This window comes from Carettochelys insculpta, chromosome 1 (genome assembly GCF_033958435.1).
Source record: "Carettochelys insculpta isolate YL-2023 chromosome 1, ASM3395843v1, whole genome shotgun sequence".
Lineage (NCBI taxonomy): Eukaryota > Metazoa > Chordata > Testudines > Carettochelyidae > Carettochelys > Carettochelys insculpta.
Window position 1 is genome coordinate 358,775,287 of NC_134137.1, and position 21,940 is coordinate 358,797,226.

General features: G+C 43.8%; 1 protein-coding gene across 1 annotated transcript in view; it reads right to left on the minus strand.

Moving 5' to 3' along the window:
* The window catches only part of GNAT3 (G protein subunit alpha transducin 3), a 101,788-nt gene that overhangs the window by 31,681 nt on the left and 48,167 nt on the right, over nt 1-21,940 (minus strand). Inside the window, exon 2 of the mRNA XM_075017381.1 lies at nt 4,766-4,808. Coding sequence (XP_074873482.1) covers nt 4,766-4,770 — 5 coding nt within the window. The 5' untranslated portion in view covers nt 4,771-4,808. The remainder of the gene's footprint in view (nt 1-4,765; nt 4,809-21,940) is intronic.

Below are 21,940 nucleotides of genomic sequence, written 5' to 3' on the forward strand. Positions count from 1 at the left end.
TCTGAACATTTCAGCTTTTTCTGAGTTTGCTGTCTTTCTGGCATCAGTGCAGGGCCTTCTAGTTGGTTTAGAATGCTGCAGCTTCTTGGGTCTCAGCTTGAGCTTGGAGCAGACTAGCGAATGATCTGTATTGCAGTCGGCACTATGGTAGCTGTGTGTCAGGAGGACGTTTTTGATGTTGTTGCATCTGGTGATGACCAAATCTAATTGGTGCCAGGGTTTTGAGTGTGGGAGTCTCCATGACACTCTGTGCTGTAGCTTGGTTCGGAAAAATGTGTTTGTGATGCACAGATTATGGTACATGCAAAGTTCGAGGAGACTCTGTCCGTTGTCGTTCATTTTTCCCACACCGAAGTGACCTAAGCAAGAGGGCCATGAGTCCCGATTGGCTCCAAGTCTTGCATTGAAGTCACCCAAAAGGTACTATTTGTCATGAGCAGGTATTTGCACTATGGCGGCACTGAGCTCGTCATAGAACTTGTCCTTTGCTTCTGGTGTGTCGTTCAGGGTTGGAGTGTAAGCACTGATCAGGTAGACGGGACAGGCACAGGTTTGAAGTTTGAACTGAAGGAGCCTTTCTGATCCTCCCATGACTAGTTCCACCATTTGCAGAAGGCAAAGCCAACACCGTGCTCCCTGGGTTCTTCTTGGACTTTGCCCTGCCAGAAAAAGGTGTAGTCCTTTTCCTTTAGAGATCCCGAATCTGCGAGTCGTGTCTCCTGCAAAGTGGCGATGTCAACTTGAAGCCTCTTCAGTTCCTCGTTGATGACAGCGGTCTTTTGGGTGTCGCTGATGTCCTGAAGATCTTCAGTCAAATCAGTCAACATGATCCGTACATTCCAACAAGCAAGCTTGAAACTTTGATGATTTCCTTTTCTTAATAATTTTCTTGTTGGTTTGTCTGGTGCTCATTTCAGTCACTTGTCAGGTTTGGGACCCTTAAGCCTCATGCACCCAGTAAGGCAAGTGAACTGTGGTGAGACAGTACCCTACTGCCTGGGGGCTGCCCAGCTTAAGGCGGGTGGTGACTGTCCAATGAGATGCGATGATCTCTCCCACTGTCGGAAGCAAACCCTGGTGCTCGTTCTCTACGCCAATCGAACAAGAGCTTATAACCAGTGTCTGTTGCCTCCCATGTTGGTTCAATGCTGTTAAGCGATGCTGGAGTACCTCTCCAGGCGCAAACCTGGGCAATTTTTATGGAGACCCTCGGCTGCCCAGACACCAGGCCCCCGCTCTCAGCTTTACTGATATAGTCCAAAGGAAAGGATAACCTCTACGTTTGGTACCAGCTCAGCTGCAGGAATTGCTGGGACTGTGCCAGAAGTTGACACAGAACCACCTTAGGACTCCCCTCCAGATTTTCTGTCAGGGTTTACTCCCTTAGCCTTACTCCTTCCCAGGATAACCCACAAAGCAGTGGGGCGTCTTCCTCTGCCTTCACAGGAGTTGTTGATTTGCAGCACCACACCTCCTGGTCCACCGTTGAGACTGTGCATTAGAAGGGAGAAGGAACAAGTCCCTCCATAAGGTCAGTATGTGAGACAGACCAGATCCTCCTCACTGTGTTTCACCTGTGAGCTGACGCAGTTGCCTGGGGGATGGCGTCGCTGTAATGCACAACAGCTGCTAGGAGCCAACAGTGAGAGTTGAGTGGTGGGTGAGGACCAGTGCTTCCGTCCACCTGAAAAGGTGCAGCTGCCGGAGAGTCAAAGGTACTACCTGTACCCCAGACACCCCATATCCACCCATCTGTTAACAATACCCTTTAAAATGTTTACTTTGCACAAACTGATGCCAATAATGTGGAGGCATTGCTCAAATAATTACAGTAAAAGCCCAGTTATCTGGCACATTTGGTTAACTGGCATGCCCAGCTGAGGCTGGCTGATTTGGAGACAGCTGGCTGGCCAGAGTCAGGTGCTGCGGTGCTGGTTGCCTGGCTGGGGCTGGTTGCTGTGGGGCTGGCTACCCACTGCAGGACAGGGCTGGCAGAGCAGGCTTGCTTCTCAGTTCAGGCCAGTAGAGCAGGGCTGGCTTCTCATGGCCTTCTGGGGGAGTGGGACAGAGTGGGGCCAACTGCCAGCCCCAGCTTGAGTAACTGGCACATTTTTTTTTAATCTGGCTGCCCTTCTTCCTTTGCTATGCCAGATAATAAAGCTTGTACTGTACAATGGTCATGGTTCAGGAATTCTGTAATCACCCTCTATGTTCATCAGATGACTATAAAAACAATTTCAGACATTAACTCACAACATAAGCCTTTATTAAACAACAAGACTTTTTGAGCCTCTCGATATAAAGAAGGGCAAGGGCTGCACATTTAAACAGGAATTATGTTGCCAAGGTTTTCCCACAATTGAGTTACTCTTTCAACTATTACTTTGGCTACTTGTAGAAAAATGGCCTGCTTAGATACACACAAAGAAATGTGAGCAGTCTACCTATGAGTAGTTGTTAATGGTTCTTAATCCTGCTGGAAAAGTATAAAAAGTCGGGTTCTGCAGGGCTCTGTCTTACGACCAGTTCTGTTCAATATCTTCATCAATGATTAAGATATTGGCATAGAAAGTATGCTTATTAAGTTTGCAGATGATACCAAGCTGGGGGGTGTTGTACCTGCTTTGGAAGACAGGGTCATAATTCAAAATGATTCGGATAACTTGGAGAAATGGTCTGAGGTAAACAGGATGAAGTTTAATAAGGACAAATGCAAAGTGCTCCACTTGGGAAGGAACAATCAGTGTCACACATACAGAATGGGAAGAGATTGTCTAGGGATGACTACAGCAGAAAGGGATCTAGGGGTTATAGTGGACCAGAAGTCAAGAGTGTGACGCTGTTGCAAAAAAAGCAAGCATGATTCTGGGATGCATTAACAAGTGTGTTGTGAACAAGACATGAGAAGTCATTCTTCCGCTCTCCTCTGTGCTGGTTAGGCCTCAGCTAGAGTATTATGTCTAGTACTGGGCACCACAGTTCAAGAAAGATGTGGAGAAATTAGAGAGGGTCCAGAAAAGAGTGACAAGAATGATTAAAGGTCTAGAGAATGTGACCCATGAAGAAAGGCTGAAAGAATTGGGCTTCTTTAGTTTGGAAAAGAGAAAATTGAGGGGGGACATGATAGCAGTTTTCAAGTATCTAAAAGTGTGTCATAAGGAGGAGGGAGAAAACTTGTTCTTCTTGGCCTCTGAGGATAGAACAAGAGGCAATGGACTTAAACTGCAACAAGGGAGGTTTAGATTGGACATTAGAAAAAAGTTCCTAACTGTCAGGGTGGTCAAACAGTGGAATAAATTGCCTAGGGAGGTTGTGGAATCTCCATCTCTGGAGATATTTAAGAACAGGTTAGATAGATGTCTATCAGGGATGGTTTAGACAGTACTTGGTCCTGCCATGAGGGCAGGGGGCTGGACTCGATGGCCTCTCAAGGTCCCTTCCAGTCCTAGTATTCTATGATTCTTTGGTTCTATGAATACAATAAAATAATTCGCAAAGAAAACCATTCAGTGCCTAATCCAACTTCCTCTGAAATCAATAACTGAAATACAGTATGGCTGCGGCTACACTTGGCCAAAACTTTGAAATGGCCATGCAAATGGCCACTTCGAAGATTACTAAGGAGGCGCTGAATTGCACATTCAGTGCCTCATTAGCATTAAGACGCTTCCAGCCACGGCACTTTGAAAGGACCACTTTCAAACTTGCGCTGCTCAGTGCAGCTACAGGGGGACCCTTTTCGAAGGGACCCGCACATTTAGAAATCCACTTATTCTCCTCATCTGGGAGGAATAAGGGGATTTTGAAATGTGCGGGGTCCTTTTGAAAAAGACCCCTGTGTAGCTGCGCCAAGCTGTGCGATTTCAAAAGCAGCACTTTTGAAGCGCTGTGGCTGGAAGCATCCTAATGCTAATGAGGCACTGAATATTCCGTTCAGTGCCTCATTAGTAATCTTCGAAATGGCCATTTCGAAGTTTTGGCCAAGTGTGGCCACAACCTATATGGACTTCTAAGGGAATGGGGTCAGGCCCTTGTTGAGTGAACAGTTACTGCACTACGGTTATATTAACTAATGGCACACTCAAAATAGCTTTCTGTCCAGACCCCCAATGAATCTGTGAAGGGATATTGCCTGTGGGATGATCTCACCACCATGGTCCCAGCATGTCCAGCTGGGACCATGGAAGTCTGCAAGTGGGGTAGGACCATCATTGTAACTGCTTCCTTACTCTTTGAGGTGATTTGCATCCTTGGGTGCACAAAGACATCATTCCCTGCAATTGTCCTTAGCCTTGGGGCAAGGTGTGCAATGGGGTCTCCTCGAACCTTTTCTCTGCACAGGGCACAAGGACCAGATGCAATTTCCTTGGTCACTAGGGAGTTCACTCTAGGCAGGAGTTAGAGTAATTCTGTGAAGATCAACAGTAATTGACCCTGAAGAGCAAAGCATAGATTTATGAGTTCAGTTACACTCCTTGATCTAATCCGCATGGCTTGATGCAATTCCTGCAGAAGTGAATGGAAAGACTCCACTTTACTTCTGTAGCAGTTGGAGCAGGGCAGCCTTTGCCAAGTATATTTGATTAGAAAATCAGTTGTATGTCTCTGATCACTTCATGTTTTGTGTTGTATATATAGGAACTGGAAGTTGATTGTAATTGCTTTTTGCATTTTATTTGAAAATAAAATGACAGGTAGCTACGGCATTTGCTACATGAGGCACATATTCAAATTTTATTACAGAAATTAATTTTCATGTACCTACTTCATTTGCTTCACAATAGTGCTCTTCCCTGATTCTCCAGCACCTGCAGAATAAAAAAAAATAATAATTCAGACATGTTACTGGTATACACATAACTCTAACATACATTCAAGTCATCTTGCAAATTTCATAATTTTCTTAGACAAAACCCAGGAAGGTGAGAGGCACATACTTTCTGCAGAGTCATTGTTTCATTTGCTAAAATCCTCTTTCATTTTCAGTCCAGGTGCATTTTGTACTGAAGTCTTAATACAAAGGTAATTTGTTACAGCCAGAAGAATGCTGACATAATTAAAAGAATACAGATTTTGTGTAACCCACACATCTGCTGGGTGTGGTTGTGTGTGCCATGCAGTGGCACCTAGACCACTTGCAAAGAGAAAGAAGGAGTCTCCTGTATAGCCTTAGCTAAGACTCAATTGACTTTTAGATCAAACTGTGGAGCTACTGGAGTAAGCTCCAGAAGTTGGAGGTTTGAGTCTGCATGTGGGCAGTCAAATTAGGAATCAAAGAGAAAAGAACATGGGCCAGAGTTATACTCCATCATCATCTTTGGGACATATGAAAGCCCATCTCAACGAACAAAAGGACCTTCACCCTGCATCACCTTGCATGGTGGGAAAGGGAGTGTGGAACATTTGCCTTTTTCTATATATAGAACATCATGGGTGCAAGGTCCTTGTAGCAGATATGACTATGCAGCCTATGAACCATAATGCTGGACTCTCATGCACAAAGTAGAGAGATTGTATGTGAAAAGTAGGATGTCAACTAAGCTTGCTCAGGTTAGGAAGAAGTTTGTGTCTGCATGGGGCCTCTTCATTAAGGTTCTGCCTGGGTACATGGATCTGCCTGTGCAATGTCATTTCCAGAACTGAGACCTGAGATGATGTCAGTCCACAAATTGGGCAGTAGCAATGTTAGCCCTTCAAGGGAGTTACTAACTGAGTTTTAGGCCCTAATGCTTCAATACTAAGAAGAGGGGAATAATCTGGGGGCTAAATGCAAGGAATTCAGGGCACATTATTTTCCATTGCCTGGCTCTCTGTCTGTTACTGCACTAGTACAAATTACTTTTGATTTGCCCTCCTTTGGCACTGGTATAAATGGCTACACTCAGTGGACAATCATGCCAGCTCTAGTCCAATTGGATGTCCAGCAGAGGGGCAGCATGAAATGATGACATGCATTTTCTAAATAGATTTTCTGTAACTTTAGCACCATTAAAATGTCAGCAAATCAGCCACAACTACTAGCAAAACATATGCAAACCATTCTTCTGAACCCCTGGCATGAGTGGCAGAAAGCACTGGTGAAAAAATACCTTGATTACGCTAAGTTGGCCAATGCTGCCATCTGCCACTCTCTGTGATTAATTACGGCTATGTCAACAATTAGTTTTGTGTCTGGAAACTTGGAAATTTTGTGTATGTCATCAGTCAGTATCTTCTCAATACCCATTTAAGGAACTGAGCAAACCACAACCCACCCTGGCCAATAGTGCAATGCTTACAGTTTTACTATGTGACAGAGCAGTCTCACGCAGTGTTATTGTAGCTGTGTTGGCAGGGATGTGGGGGAAGGTGAGCTAATATCTTTTATGGGATCAACTTTTGTTGGTGAGGGAGATGAGCTTTCAAGCTACACAAAGCTCTTCCTCTGGTCTGGTTTTAGGACATTTATGCAAAAAACCTTAGACAGGGCATTGAACAATGTTAATGAAAAAATACGCAAATGAGTCCCTGTTAAATATCTGGCAGACAAAGTACCATTATAGTAGTTGCTGGGATGTATACTAACTTATCCTTCTCTGATGATGCTCTTTAATTAATCTCCAAGTAACACTTTAATCTTATATCAGAGAGGTAGCTGTGTTAGTCTGTATCTTTAATCTTACACTGCATAGAACTTTGTCAGTCTTGACTATGTATGAAGTCTGTGTGGGTGTGTGAACAGATGTGAGCAACAGCAGTATGCATCTCCTCCACAACATGCTGCTTCATTTATGCTTGTAAACCTCCCGCTACCTTTGCAGAAACCAGGCCCCAGGTAAAGTAAAGGTGAAATACAAAATGGTAACAATTGTATAGCTATCTAGGCCAGAACCTCTGTAAATAAATGATGTTTTTAGGCAACAGTTCTATAACTAATCAGGAACAGCATAAAGACCTCTTCCCTGCCAGACTATTTGTGGACTTTTCCAGGAATGGGCAAACTCCCTTAAATAAAAAAAAGGACTGTTGCTAATTTGTGTCTACAGTTCAAGGCACACCCAAAGCTTTTCTGGAGCTTGGAAAAGTTCAGTTAACTTTTGAAAATACCGTTGTGTGTTGCTGAGCTTGGCGGGAATGATGTCTGACGTATTTTGACCTTCATGTCTTCAACGACCTGCAAAGTGTCAGAGCTCTTGTTCTTCAAAGTGGTCTCACATGCTGAGTGCCTCATTTTAATTTCTCAAGTTGTGCACCCCAAAAATGAATTCTTCCTGATAATCAGTGACCATGTTTGAAAACAAGGGTCTGTTCCCAAGAGAAACAGGAGACCTGAAACTTCCAGTGAGGTCAATAAAGTAGAAAGTACTTGGCAAATGTTGGGTCACCACAACATTACTTGGAGCTACAAACAATTTTATTATTTTTACATATAAGGAAACTGAGGCACAGAGATTTTATTTGCTTTGTCTAAGGTTACACAGTGAGTCAATGTTAAAACCAGGATACAACAAAATTAAGTATTCCTGACCACAAAACCTATACTCAGTCCATCAGGGCTTATTGTTGAGAGTATAAGGAAAGTCTTTTCTTAGCATTTTCTTCCTTAAAGGAATGTGAAATTCAGTGACGGAAATGTTTCTTGAAAGCCTGTTCTTGTGATAGTTAGACCATAAAGATATTAGTTAGTGATAACGTTCGCAAAAATGTCCTAATTTTGGGGTACTTTTTTTGAACTAACTTTATGAACCTTTTAAACTTACAACAGATCTTTTCTAACCATCTGAAATGCATTCTAATCCCCCCATAAAATTTTCATTTGAATAAACAGTTTACTGTTGTAGAGTTAGAACCCTTAGCCCATAAAGAGTGTGAGAAGGGCCCCTCTTACCCAGACCACAGTTCAGGTTAGTCTCTCCTGTTCTTTCACCCCTTTCCCCCCAGGGTCTGGGGCTTGCAATAGGACTGCAGGGCAAAGAGCCCGGCCACTGCTCCAGGGGCTCCTTCTTCTGCTGTCCTGGCCCCAAAGCTGGCCTGCCTTGTTCTCAGTTTAAGCTCTCTGAATTTGTCTTTCCTATGCCTCTCCTCCAGTTCTCCCTCTCTCTCCCTTTCCCCTTCCAACTCTGGAGGGTTTTTAAGGCCCCTTATCTTATCTAAGCCAGTTCCCACCCAGCTGCTTGTAGTTGCCCTGTTAAAATAAAAAAGAAATTATAATTGGAGATGCTTTAGATAGATGGCTTTCAGGGATGGTCTAGAAAGTGCTTGGTCTTGCCATGAGGGCAGGGGGCTGGACTCGATGGCCTCTCGAGGTCCCTTCCAGTCCTACTCTTCTATGATTCTATGCACATCTCCTAGACCTGGAAGGGACCTTCGGAGGTCATCTAGTCCAGTCCCCTGCCTTCTTGGCAGGCTCAAGCACCACATCTGACATCTATTTCCCCAATCCCTCAATGGCCTCCTCAAGGATTGAGCTTACAACACCACATTTAGCAGGCCAATGCTCAAACCATTGAGCTGTCCCTCCCCCCATTTGCATTTAGCAGGTCCTTCTGCCTGTTTGGGCTGCCTTTCTCCCCATCTGAAGGAGCACTCCGACCTTACATATTCAACCCTATGCTCCCCCTCAACCCTGCTCAACACCCTGGGGTTGGGCTACTTGGGTCAGACAACAGTGTACTTTTGCCTTGCTGTCTGCATTCTCATTTTGGCTTCCCGATCTCTGTTGCACCTGGAAATGGATGGGCTGCAGGGATGAGAACCACTTGGTGCCCATCATGTAGTGACTCTGGAGGGTTTTTAAAGGCCTTTTACCAAGCTAGTAGTGGAGTCAGCTGGCTCCAGTTTGGCTGAGCCAACTCCCACCCAGTTGCTTGTAATTGCCGTGATTGTATTTAGCAGGTCCTTATGCCTGTTTGGGCTGCCTTTCTCCCATTCTGAAGGAGGACTCTGACCTGGTCCAGTAGTTACATTTAGTAATTGGGCGCACCATCTGTAGTGCATACGCTCAACTTCATCCTTTCCTCCTGCAGTTTTTTTTAAATTTTCAAATAGTGCCTTGTGTTCTGAAATTTATTCTGATAATGATTTCATTTTCTTTCATTTTCTACCCATTTTTGTGTTTACGTGGTATTCATGAGATTCATCAGTTCTTTCAGATGTTTATGCACTGTCAGTATATATGTGTGTATCTTTTAGCCTAATACATAGCCTTACTTCAACAGGCAGTTTTACATATACATGCAGGCTAATATATTATTATCATACATACATCTCATGCAGTGTATTGTATGTTTCTTATAAAACAAGTTCTATTTTTATAGATGACTGATGCAAAACTAGGTTGAAAATCAGAAAAAATAATACTTTTTGTAAAACCAAGAAACATTTCAATTAAAAAAAAAAGCAGTTTAAACTGAAAACAAGGGGACTTAAACATAAATAGAAAATAGACCATGTTATTCACCTTGCCTCTGGAGACACAAGCAAGAAGACAGTGAACAACATTGAAAGATGGCAAATATAAAAGAATAAAAAGACATGCTTTTTCATAGAACATGCAATTAGCTTGTGGAACCTACTGTCACAGGATATCATTGAGGCCAAGTTCTTAGTGAGGTTCAACAAGGTAGTAAACTCTTATTTGGAGAAGCAGATCCAGAGTTACAATAATAAATACTGAAAAAGAAGTTTTGGCAGGGATAAAAAATGTTCCTTCCTCATAGTATAAATACTCTAAATATGGGAGTTTTGGAATAAAATTTTCCTGGTTACAGGTTATCCCAAAATTGCCTTGTCTGAGTTTTCCCACATCTTACTTTGGGGGAACTGGTGCTAGACAGTGTCAGAATACTGGTCTAGAGCTACCACAGATTTGACCCATTATTTCAATTCAAATATTTCCCTCCAGAATCTATCAATCAATCGATCATTTTTGGCTACAATATAATTTTTTTTTGATAAAGATGGTCCTTTTTTTAGATTTTGACTAAAATCATTGTCAACATTTTGAATTTCAATTAACTGTATTGCATAGATGACCTGAACATTCTCCATAGGGTTAAAAAGCTTTTTAACCTGTGTTCAGAATTTTCAGGAAACACTGTTTCTCATGGTTCTCTGTGGTAACACAGCTCTGCCTTTTTGCTAATAGAAGAAGAAGAAGCAGAGCAACAACAACAACAACCTAGCTCTTATGTAGCACTTTCCATCAGCCGATTGCAGAAATATCGCTTTAATATTATTGCTTTGTAAATTTTTCCAGGCAGAAGTTTCATATATGTTGTGTTTGCAATGCAGTATGCAACTAAACAGCTCTTAACATATTTACAAGTTTTCCCTCTTAAAATTATAAATTCCACATTTTCTCCAGCACAGAAATCATGTCACAGTATTGGTCATGCTGTGTTAGCAAACATTCCCTAATTCACAGATTGTATTAGGAGAAGCAGTATATAGCAAAATCTGTCAGCATTAATTATGCATAATCTGCTAAACATTCTAAAAGAGATGGTACACAGAAGCACTTTTAAATGTAGAAATTTTCACTAAGCCATCTGTTTTTACTGTATACAGCAAGTTGCAACAGTTTTGCAAATTTAAAACAACACATTTTAAGTTACCAGTTACATCTGGCAATTTTTTTGTTTAACCAGTTGCCTCCTTCTGTCCATTTGCTAGGACGTTCAGGCTGTGCTTTTTTTTATTATTACCTCTTACTTTATGTATTATACATTGTCAGAACTAACAGCAATTAGTCTTATCATTTTAAAAGTGATTCCTGTTCCTCTTATTCTTTCATTCCAGGAATTTAAAGATTTAAAAATGATTAAATATAACAAGACCACATTTTCAACATGTTTGTCTCCTTGTAATTGCTTGCCCCTAATCATTCCTTTCATGGCATAAAGCAAGTGCCAAGCATCACTGTAAAATAACAATCCTTTTTTGTATTTGTCACTTTAAGTAATTGTTTGCCTTAAAGTAAAATGGTAAAAGCTGGTTATTCACTGTTTTGAAATTGACTTTCAACGTGAAAATAATTCTTAACAGAAAGAGTAATAAGTTATTGTTATTTATTTACCCAACAAGAGCAATTTGATTGTCCTGGCCTCCCTCTCTGCATCTTCCTGGAGTTTCTTTTCCAGTTCCTTTGATCTTCTGGCGGACTCCTTGCTCTCTGAGCTGACACCGCTACCCATTTTGTAGTATTACAGAATCAGTTTACCGTCCTAGCTAGCTTATTAGTAATTAAAACTGCTTTAGTTCAAACAGGTAATGCAAAAGCAATGTTATAAGGAAGTCTAAAATTCCCATTCAGCCCCTTCCCTATAGATTGCCTTCAGACTAAGCAGCTGCTTTGATTCATCACATGGTTGAGAGATGGCACAAACAGGTATTTACATAGGGTTATGGGAGTACTGTGTTATGATGTCAAAATTATAATGTCCTACTCAGGTATCCTATCTATGAAGAATCATGATATATGAATGACCAGAGCAGCAGTCCATCTAGGCCAGCATCCAGTGTCTGACAGTGGTAGGTAACAGATGGTTCAGAGAAAAATGCAAGAAAACTGATGTAAGCAATTATAGAATAACCTGATAAGCAATGGAAAGTTAGATTCTGTCTCCAAGAGTCAGTGGCTGGGTTATGCCCTGAAGCAGGAGGATTTATTAATCCCTTCCAAACATGTGGGTGTATTTTTTTTTTAATCCACACTAATGTAACCCAGATTGTTCTTGTTATCCACATAGAAATGTCTGTGTCAGGGCTATAGAATCATAGAATCATAGAACGCTAGGACTGGAAGGGACCTCGAGAGGTCATCGAGTCCAGCCCCCTGCCCTCATGGCAGGACCAAGTACTGTCTAGACCATCCCTGTTAGACATTTATCTAACCTGTTCTAAGTATCTCCAGAGATGGAGATTCCACATCCTTCCTAACCAATTTATACCAGTGTTTGACCACCATGACAGGTAGGAACTTTTTCCTAATGTACAACCTAAACCTCCCTTGTTGCAGTTTAAGTCCATTGCCGCTTGTTCTATCCTCAGAGGCCAAGAAGAACAAGTTTTCTCCCTTCTCCTTATGACATCCTTTTACATACCTGAAAACCGCTGTCATGTCCTCCCTTAATGTTCTTTTTTGCAAACTAAATGAGCCCAATTCTTTCAGCCTTTCTTCATGGGTCACATTCTCTAGACCTTTAATCATTCTTGTCACTCTTCTTTGGACCCTTTCCAATTTCTCCACATCTTTCTTGAAATGCGGCACCCAGAACTGGACACAATACTCCAACTGAGGCCTAACCAGCGCAGACTACAGCAGAAGAATGACTTCTCGTGTCTTGTTCACAACACACTTGTTAATGCATCCCAGAATCACGTTTGCTGTTTTTGCAACAGTATCACACTGTTGACTCATATTTAACTTGTGGTCCACTATAACCTCTAGATCCCTTTCTGCCATACTCCTTCCTAGGCAGTCGCTTCCCATTCTGTATGTGTGAAACTGATTGTTCCTTCCTAAGTGCAGCACTTTGCATTTGTCTTTATTAAACTTCATCCTGTTTGCCTCAGACCATTTCTCCAATTTGTCCAGATCACTTTGAATTTTGACCCTATCCTCTGAAGCAGTTGCAACCACTCCTAGCTTGGTATCATCTGCAAACGTAATAAGCGTACTTTCTATGCCAATATCTAAATCATTGATGAAGATATTGAACAGAACTGGTCTGAAAACAGACCCCTGCAGAACCCCACTTGTTATACCTTTCCAGCAGGATTCAGAACCATTAATAACTACTCTCTGAGTATGGTTATCCAGCTAGTTTTGCACCCACCTTATAGCAGCCCCATGTAAGTTGTATTTCCCTAGTTTATTGATAAGAATACCATGTGAGACCATATCAAATGCCTTACTAAAATCTAGGTATACCACATCCACTGCTTATCCCTTATCCACAAAGCTTGTTATTCTATCAAAGAAAGCTGTCAGATTGGTTTGACATGATTTGTTCTTTGCAAATCCATGTTTATTGTTCCCTATCAGTTTACCACCTTCCAAGTGTTTGCAGATGATTTCCTTAATTACTTGTTCCATTATCTTTCCTGGCACAGAAGTTAAACTAACCCGTCTGTAGTTTCCTGTGTTGTTCTTATTCCCCCTTTTTAAAGATGAGCACTATATTTGCCTTTTTCCAGTCTTCTGGAATCTCTCCTGTCTCCCATGATTTTCCAAAGATGACAGCTAGTGGCTCAGATAACCTCCTCCATCAGCTCTTTGAGTATTCTAGGATGCATTTCATCAGGCCCGGGTGACTTGCAGACATCTAACTTTTCTATGTGATTTTTAACATGTTCTCTTTTTATTTTCTCTTCTAAACCTACCCCTTTCCCACTAGCATTCACTATGTTAGGCATGAGTTCTTCAGACTTCTCAGTGAAGACCGAAAAAAAGAAGTCATTAAGCATCTCTGCCATTTCTAAGCTTCCCGTTACTGTTTCTCCCTCCTCACTGAGCAATGGGCCTACCCTATCCTTGGTCTCCCTCTTGCTTTTAATGTATTTATAAAAAGTCTTCTTGTTTCCTTTTATGCTCATAGCAAATTGGAGCTCATTTTGTGCTTTTGCCTTTCTAATCTTGCCCCTGCATTCCTGTGTTATTTGCCTATGTTCATCCTTTGTAATTTGTCCTAGATTCCATTTTTATATGATTCCTTTTTTATTTTGAGATCTAGTTACTGATGATGTTATATCACTGGGATTTTAAGTTAAATGATATCTAGTTCTTAGTCATTCCATTAAACTTCCTCAAAACTCAGGGGGTGAAATCCTGGCCCCAAAGTCAATCAGCATTTACCGTTGACTTTAAAGATGTTACACCCAACAAAAGTTTTACTGGAGTGTATGAATTAGTAGGTGCTCAGTTTCCATACTGATGGTGGCTAGGGAAGTTACTTTGCCCAGGTCACTCATCTCTCTGCATCTCCCCTTTTCTCTGTTGTGTCAGACGTAAGTAACTTGTCTTCATGTTCAAGATCCTCCATGATCCATTTCCACCAGATGTCATCTCACTCAGCATGGAAAGGTAAGGCTGACTCTTGCCTCTGATCAGCATTCACTCATAGCCTTCACCACCAGGTTAAATTTCTAACTAAGTCTCTTCATGATTTCTCCCATGCTTCTGCTCAAGCTTGAGAAGAGCTCTCTGCAAACATCCTCAAATAACTCAAAACTTTCCTCAGAACTAATCTTCTCTATGATATTTACCAAATGTTTGCGATTGGTTAGGCTGCCTGTGCAGAGAGCACTGCTGATCATGATGACCAATATTGTCCCCTTATTTCCTTGGCTGTGTCTACACGTGCACGCTACTTCGAAGTAGCGGCACTAACTTCGAAATAGCACCCGTCGCGGCTACACGCGTCGGGCGCTATTTCGAAGTTAACTTCGACGTTAGGTGGTGAGACGTCGAAGTCGCTAACCTCATGAGGGGATCGGAATAGTGCCCTACTTCGACGTTCAACGTCGAAGTAGGGACCGTGTAGACGATCCTCGTCCCGCAACGTCGAAATTGTGGGGTCCTCCATGGCAGCCATCAGCTGCGGGGTTGAGAGACGCTGTGTCTCCAGCCCGTGCGGGGCTCTATGGTCGCCGTGTGCAGCAGCCTTTAGCCCAGGGCTTCTGGCTGCTGCTGCTGCAGCGGGGGATTCATGCTGCATGCACAGGGTCTGCAACTCGTTGTCGGCTCTGTGGATCTTGTGCTGTTTAGTGCAAGTGTGTCTGGGAGGGGCCCTTTAAGGGAGCGGCTTGCTGTTGAGTCCTCCCTGTGACCCTGTCTGCAGCTGTGCCTGGCACCCTTATTTCGATGTGTGCTACTGTGGCGTGTAGAAGTTCCCTCGCAGCGCCTATTTCGATGTGGTGCTGCGCAACGTCGATGTTGAACATCGACGTTGCCAGCCCTGGAGGATGTGTAGACGTTATTCATCGAAATAGCCTATTTCGATGTCGCCACATCGAAATAGGCTACTTCGATGTAGGCTTCACGTGTAGATGTAGCCCTTACGTCCCTGTCTGTCCCAATTCACCATTCCCTCTTGTCTTTATAGCAACACTGAGAGCTCCCTGGAGAAAGAACCATCTTTTTTTGTTCTGTGTTTGTACAGCACTGTGTTCCATCAGCAGGGCTCCAGAAACGTACGGTAAAACAAATTTCGGGATCTAACCTGTAAGTAATAACTGAGGGAAAGACCAGTGACATGATAGCAGCAGATGAGGTTAGATGTGTTTTCAAATAAGTGACATGAAAATGGGCTCAGAGAGGGAAAAGAGAGTAACAGAGGCCTGGGATCAGGATCTCCAGAGGAGGAGGTAGTGGCCCCAGCAGTGGCCAGATTGTCAGCAACAAGAGACCACTGCCAGATGATGTTAGTGGGTGAAGGAAGGAAAAAAGAAAGAGCAAGCATGGTTCCAAATGGCTACATTCCCATTGGAGCAGAAGGGGGATATTTTTTAACTGAGAAATAGATCCTTTCTCCACTGAAAGTCTCATCTGATAGTGGGCTTTATCCCCGCATATCACAAATATAATATAATCCAGTACAGATTTGGCTTCTTCAGTATATCCTGATTAGTGGGTGGAGTAATGCAACCAGAAAACTATGACTTGAACGACTCCCTGCATTGCTCCTCTGTAGGTGTGGAACCAGTTGCTAAGTGTCAACAACTGAACTTTGCATATTTATTTACACAGCAAAAAACCTTCTGCCATGTTAAATCAACATACCTGGTATGTTTATTCTTTGAAATAACAGGTGATAAGATCTTGGTGCATAATCAAATCTTTCCAGTGTTTATTTAAGAGATGAAATCACAGAGCCACCTCATTGTGATACTTGTGCCAAACATCTGTTTACTTAAATTTGAACGCCAATTAATTTCAGAACATTAGATTTTTAGAGCAATTTATCCACCCATATAATTCTTGACGTTATATTGTTTACCAGATATATTTATGTATATTGCTAGAGAGAGAGAGAGATACATAGATAAATTCTTTACATTAAAGTGACTTACAATGTAAAGGATAAAGTAACAGGCCTAGAAGGAAGAACAATATTACCTCAAAACTATGGGCCTAAATCAGCATTGTGTTACTCCAGTTTTGTGCTGATATCAGTAGAGTGACACAGGCATAAAACTGGAACAGGGAAATGATGAACTAGACCCTAAAATAGAATATCAGTGCAAAGTGAGTGTAAATAGGTCAGAAAGTGATACACGCTGTTTCCACTCATCTGACATGGGAGCAAAATAGCAAAAAATAAAATAAAATAAAATCAGGTCTGTAATTTCCACAGCATTTGTACAAAAAAATTTCACTCTAGTTTTTAATATGATTATTTGCAACAAGTTTTCTCCATTAAATTGCCAGCTGAGAGGAACTGTAATGAACGATTTTTATAGTCACTAAAGATAGAATCAAATATATGCATTAATTAGGTGTTACTATAAAATGAAACATCTTATTACCACTAGACCTATGCACTGCCTGTCTCTTAAATCTTATCCAAATATTTCCTTAATATAGTTTACTACATTTTATTTGCATTAGCCAGAACGGATGTGGGAGAATGAAATGGGTTATATTCTGGTTTGATCTCTAAACCAACTGCTTTTGATATCAAATTGACTGGGAAACAATAAGTCCAGACCCTTATTTTTTGGAATATAACTGCTCATTTAAAAAAAAGTAATTCCATTTACATTATTAGACGTATGCTAGGAATGCACAGTAGATGGTGCTAGTATTCAAAGCAGTGTGTGGAAATGGTATGTTGCCAATAAGTGAAATGATAGAGTACCAACTTTTAAAATTATTAATTTTTTAGGAAAAAGATCAGTTTGAATAATTGGATCTGTATTTGGATTCTGAACATTCCAAAATAAAGGACTGCCCAGATCCAGGCTTTTGATCTAGCGAACTATGAGAGACTCTGTCAACTTTTGTAGTGGGTCTGGTTTTGAATGCCCCAGCTCCTCAGCATACATTTCATCTTAATCTGAGAGAACCAGGTGAGGCAATAGATAGATTGCAGTCTGTTCACCATTTCCACTATTGCTTATGTTTATTCTCAACCACATCAGTGGAGGAAATAATGCAGGGACAGGCCTTTTTTCTGTAATTTAAAAAGAGTTTGAACTGGAACCTAACTCTTCTTGCTTCAATGTGAACAAGAAGAGGGGATTTAGGCTACGTCTACACTACGAGATAATTCTGAATTTATTAAGATTGTTTTTATAATGCTATTTTTTTCTAAATTCGATTTTGAGTATCCTCACATCCCACAGACTCCCAACAAATATGACACATTGCTTCCACGCTGTAATCACCAAACATTGGCTGTTGCAGCAGTGCATTGTGGGAACCTATCCCACAGTTCCTTCAGCCCTGCATTCTGAGCCAGGAGCCAGGTGCAGCAGTGCTTCCCGTTTCCTGGGTCTGGCAGCTTGGCAGACCTGGGAAACTGACAGCGCAGCTGCCGTGGTCAGTTTCTCTGCTCCATGTAATGGACTAATAGGAGACTAATAGGGCTGTCTGTTCTTCCCCACAGTCCCTTAAATGTGAGGGTTTACTCTCCCTCCCTGCAGGCTCTCCCAGTCCCACCTCAACTTCTCCCCAAAAAACAACCTCCTGAAAACAACACCCCCCCAAAGAACAACCAAATACACTCCCAGTGTCCAAAAAAAATCCCTCTCCAAAAAAGCTCAAACCCCGGCCATTCACTGGCTCCAGTGGAAGAGCTGCTGGAGCCCGCTGTCTGAGGATGCCTGGTCTAAGGTGGCCAAGGGTGTCTGAGGGGTGGGTGCCTGCACAGGGGTGTCTGGCCCCCTGTGGCAGGAGCCTCCTGCATGCAGGGTGCCTGGACCCATGTGGCACCAACCACCTGGCCACAGGAAGCCTGGCCTTGTATGGCTCGAGCTGCATGGCCATGGGGTGCCTGGCTCCATGAGGCTCAAGCCATCTGAATGTGGAGTGCCTGGCCTCATACTGGCCATGGGGGGCTGGGCCTGGTCTGCACGACTGGAACTGCCTGGCCGTGGGGCGCCTGCCCTGTGCAGCTGGAAGCACCTGGCTATGGGATGCCTGGCCCCAGCCACAGGAGTGCAGCAGCCTGGTCAGTTTCCCAGTTCCTGCTAGTAGCGGGGAGCTGGGAGCCAGGCACAGTGCATATAGTTTTGTGGGTTACATGTGGGACACCTGTGGAGGCTAATAAATTCAACTTTAAGATGTGGCATTCCACGCTGGCCTTTAATTGAACTTCTGAATTCAAGCTTGACACTATACCCAGCAGGTAACTGAGATTTTGTAATCTCGGTATTAGCGCTCCTGAAATCCAGCTAATGGTATTTACAGTGAAGGCAGTCTCCTGGTAATATCAAGTTAACTGCCTTAAATTCAAATTTATCTCCTAGTGTAGATGCAGCCTTAGTTATCATCCTTGTAGCCAAACCAAAATGAAGTTTACCTTTGATTTCTATTGTCTGGGATCCAAGCGTTCGTTACACGGTGTGGCCATGCTGGAGTTATTTAAACCCACAGGTATTAAATAGCTGGAGTGACAAGGGGATTGCTATACATTATGTGGCCTGTTCTCCACTATCTTTTCACTTTGTGCAGTCACTCACGTCCATGTAATGTGAGGACAAAATGCTACCAAGGCTGCAGGAGTTCGTGCTGGATGAATGAGTGTGCACCATACAGAGCAGTGGAGAATTAACTATCTTGTGATTAGATTAATCTGTCTCCTGGTTTATTTAGGGGAGAGAAAGTCACTGACCCCGTGAGGAAATTAAGCTACTTACCCAGTAGGGCGACCATATCTCCCAAATACAAGACAGGGAGGTGTGGGGGGAGGGGTGGCCCCTCCCAGCTGCACCAAGTTCCAGGGAAGTGATGGTCATGGGTGCTCCCGGCCCTGGAGCCCCAAGAAGTGGCAGCTGTGGGTGCTCCCAGCTCCAGAGCCCCAGGGAAGTGGCAGCTGTGGGTGCTCCCAGCTCCAGAGCCCCAGGGAAGTGGCAGTTGTGGGAACTCCTGGCCCCAGAGCCCCAGAGAAGTGGCAACCACATGTGCTCCTGGCCCCAGAACCCCAGGGAAGTGGTAACCGTGGGTGCTCCTGGTCCCACCCTCATCCCAAGCCCTCAAGGGCCTAAATATGGGACAATTGGTCCCTTTTAAAAAATGTCAGGACACATTTTTGGCATCCCAAATACAGGACCGTTCGGCCCAATACAAGATGGATGGTCATCCTGCTCACCAGTAAAAACATAACACCCTGCAGTGAGAGAGCTCTGCACCTCCTATGACTCCATTTACAAGTTGACTGTGAAAAGTATGGGATGATGCTGCAGTATTCCTTATAAGGCTTCTTGACATTTGTCCCAGTAAGCTTTATTTAGAAATAAATAGGATGTAGGAAAAAAGATGATATGTGACATCTAGTAGAGTAAATGAAAAGTTCATCAGCCAAGTACAAGGTGGATCCATGAAGGAACTACTTAAGAAAAAACAAAACAAAACAAAAAAAACCCCCACAATGGGAACAGCTTTTAGTCAATAGCCACTTCTGGATTCCTTCAACTCCCATGAGAGCAAGTCAGTGTAACCTGCCAGGTCACACGATGCCTTACAGCGCAAGAACTGAAGCAAGAGTGAAAACATACAATTCTCATGTGGTAGCAGAATTCCACCATTTTAACCTTTCCCTTCTATATCCCATTAACATGGGAGTCCATAAATAAAAACAGATTAAAACACAACTCTTTCCATGGTGCTGATGAGGCAGCAAGCTCCTCCCTTCCGGTGCAGTGAGTATGTTCCACCAGGCTGACCTTTAAGCAGCCTTTAAGCAGGCAGGGACACTAACGGTTTAGGCCCTCAGATGGAAAATGACTTGTATGTTAGAGCCCTCAGATCAGAAATAAACCTGAGAGGCTCATTTAATCATAGGACTAGCGCTTTTTTGCAATGGTACTGAGTACCAGCACCTCAGCAGCTCCAGCCACGGGATTGTCTAGGGATGGTGGAGGAGGAGCTGACTGAGTGCACATACATATTTAAGGTAGCCTTGTCAGAAAGAGGCAGAATTCCATGTCCTAGCAAGTTCTGGATGGGTTGACAACTTGCTGCACAAAGAGTAGGCCCTGCTTTGCTGTTTTCCTCTGGAGAAGCTACTGAGATGTTGAGTGTGACCCTCAGGCAAGGTCACTGCTGAGACAATGATCTGGGGTCCAGTGCTGTTGGATCTCTCCTACAACGTCCAGATGGTCTGTTGGCTTTCTGTTGTTCTGCTCCTTCGATTTCTGGAGCCAAACACTGAGTTCTGCTGCAGCTGCTTTGTGCACAACAGTTATCAGATGGGCACTGGCCTATTAAATATTACTCCAATGGGGAAAATCCTCAGGAAACATTCATCTGACTTCATGATTGCTATGCCACCCTTTTCTATTTGAGTTTTTGGGGAGGGCTGGAGGTAAGATTTGTGTGTCTGTGTGTGGGGGCAGGCAAGTGAAGCGCTGACTTCTTATGTATTCTGTAGAGAGTCATGCCTAATTAGCGATGATGAATATGTGACACCTGGTAGAATTACTCATATTCCAGTGAGTTCCATGGCAATCAATTGTACAAACATTCAGATTACCATCAAATTGGCTGAGGCCCCATTAAAAAGAAAGGCTGCATTGTCGGATTCTTTTTATTCACTTGCTTATCTTTAAAGATTTAGGGTTAAAATGCAAAGTGGGGGGACACACACACACAGTCTGGTATAATTCTCTCACGTGGTGGGGTAGGGGCAGTGCCTGACAACCCAGCCCTGCCTGCCCGGTGCTCTCTGCCCTCCACTGCTGGCTGGGCCCACAGAATGGACCCACCTTTCCTGGTACCTGGGACATCATCTTCCTGAGTTAACATGTGGAGGGTAAGCAGGGTCACATGCTCCCCTCCCCTGATTTTCTACCAGGGCTCGTACCAGAATGTGCCTGGCAGCAGACATTCAGCACTGAGAGTGAGGGAAGGGCTGGGAGCTGCTTCCAGCCACAGGGCAGGAGCATGGAAGGAGGGATGATCTGGCAGAGCTCATCTTCTCCCTCACCCTGTATGCCACCGCTGCCTCCTAGCTGGAAGCAGCTGTTCCCTTCTTGCCCGTAGAGCATCAAAAGGCAGCTAACTTCTCTAGGCTGCTGCTGGCCACCGATGTAAGCCAGCTGCTTCCTGTCCCCTGGCTACCGCATGGGCAGGAAGGGGTTAAGCCCATGGAACCTGGTTGCAGGGACCTCAGCAAACCCAGCCAGAGAGGTGGGTCAGCAGAAGAGGGATCCTGGGGATGGAGCAGTGCTGTGTTCCCTGGGAGCAGGACCCTGGGCTGGGAGCGAGGGCAGTGAAGAGGGTGCCAAGTCCCTGCCCCAGGGATGGGCAGGCTAGAAACTATGCTCTGCTACTCCAGAACTTAGCCGTGGTGCAAAGAGGCTTCCCTACGCCAGTACGATGCAGGGCTTTGGAACATGCAGGGATCCGCCCTTCCGGGCCAGGGCCCAGGCTAGAGAGTCTTGGACTTTCCAGTGGCACCTGCCTAGCCAGAGGCAGAGAGGGAAGGAAGGAATCTGCCCGGCAGGCTGCTGGAGATCTCAGTGTTCCAGTCACAGGCTAATTCTCAGCACCACACTGGGAGTGGGATGTTCCCCACCAGTGGGATATGGAGGAACAGCAGGGTGAGGACAGAGTTAAAGGGGAAAAGCAGAGGATGGACAGTGAGGAGGAGAGCATGTAAGGGACCAGTGGATGGGCAGCACAAGTGACTCGTAACAAGGCACTGCCTGGCACTTGCTCACACCCACCAACCTGTAGCCAATGTCAGGCAGAAATGGGTGAGGGGATGCGGCCCTGCTGCCAGTGAGCTGGAAG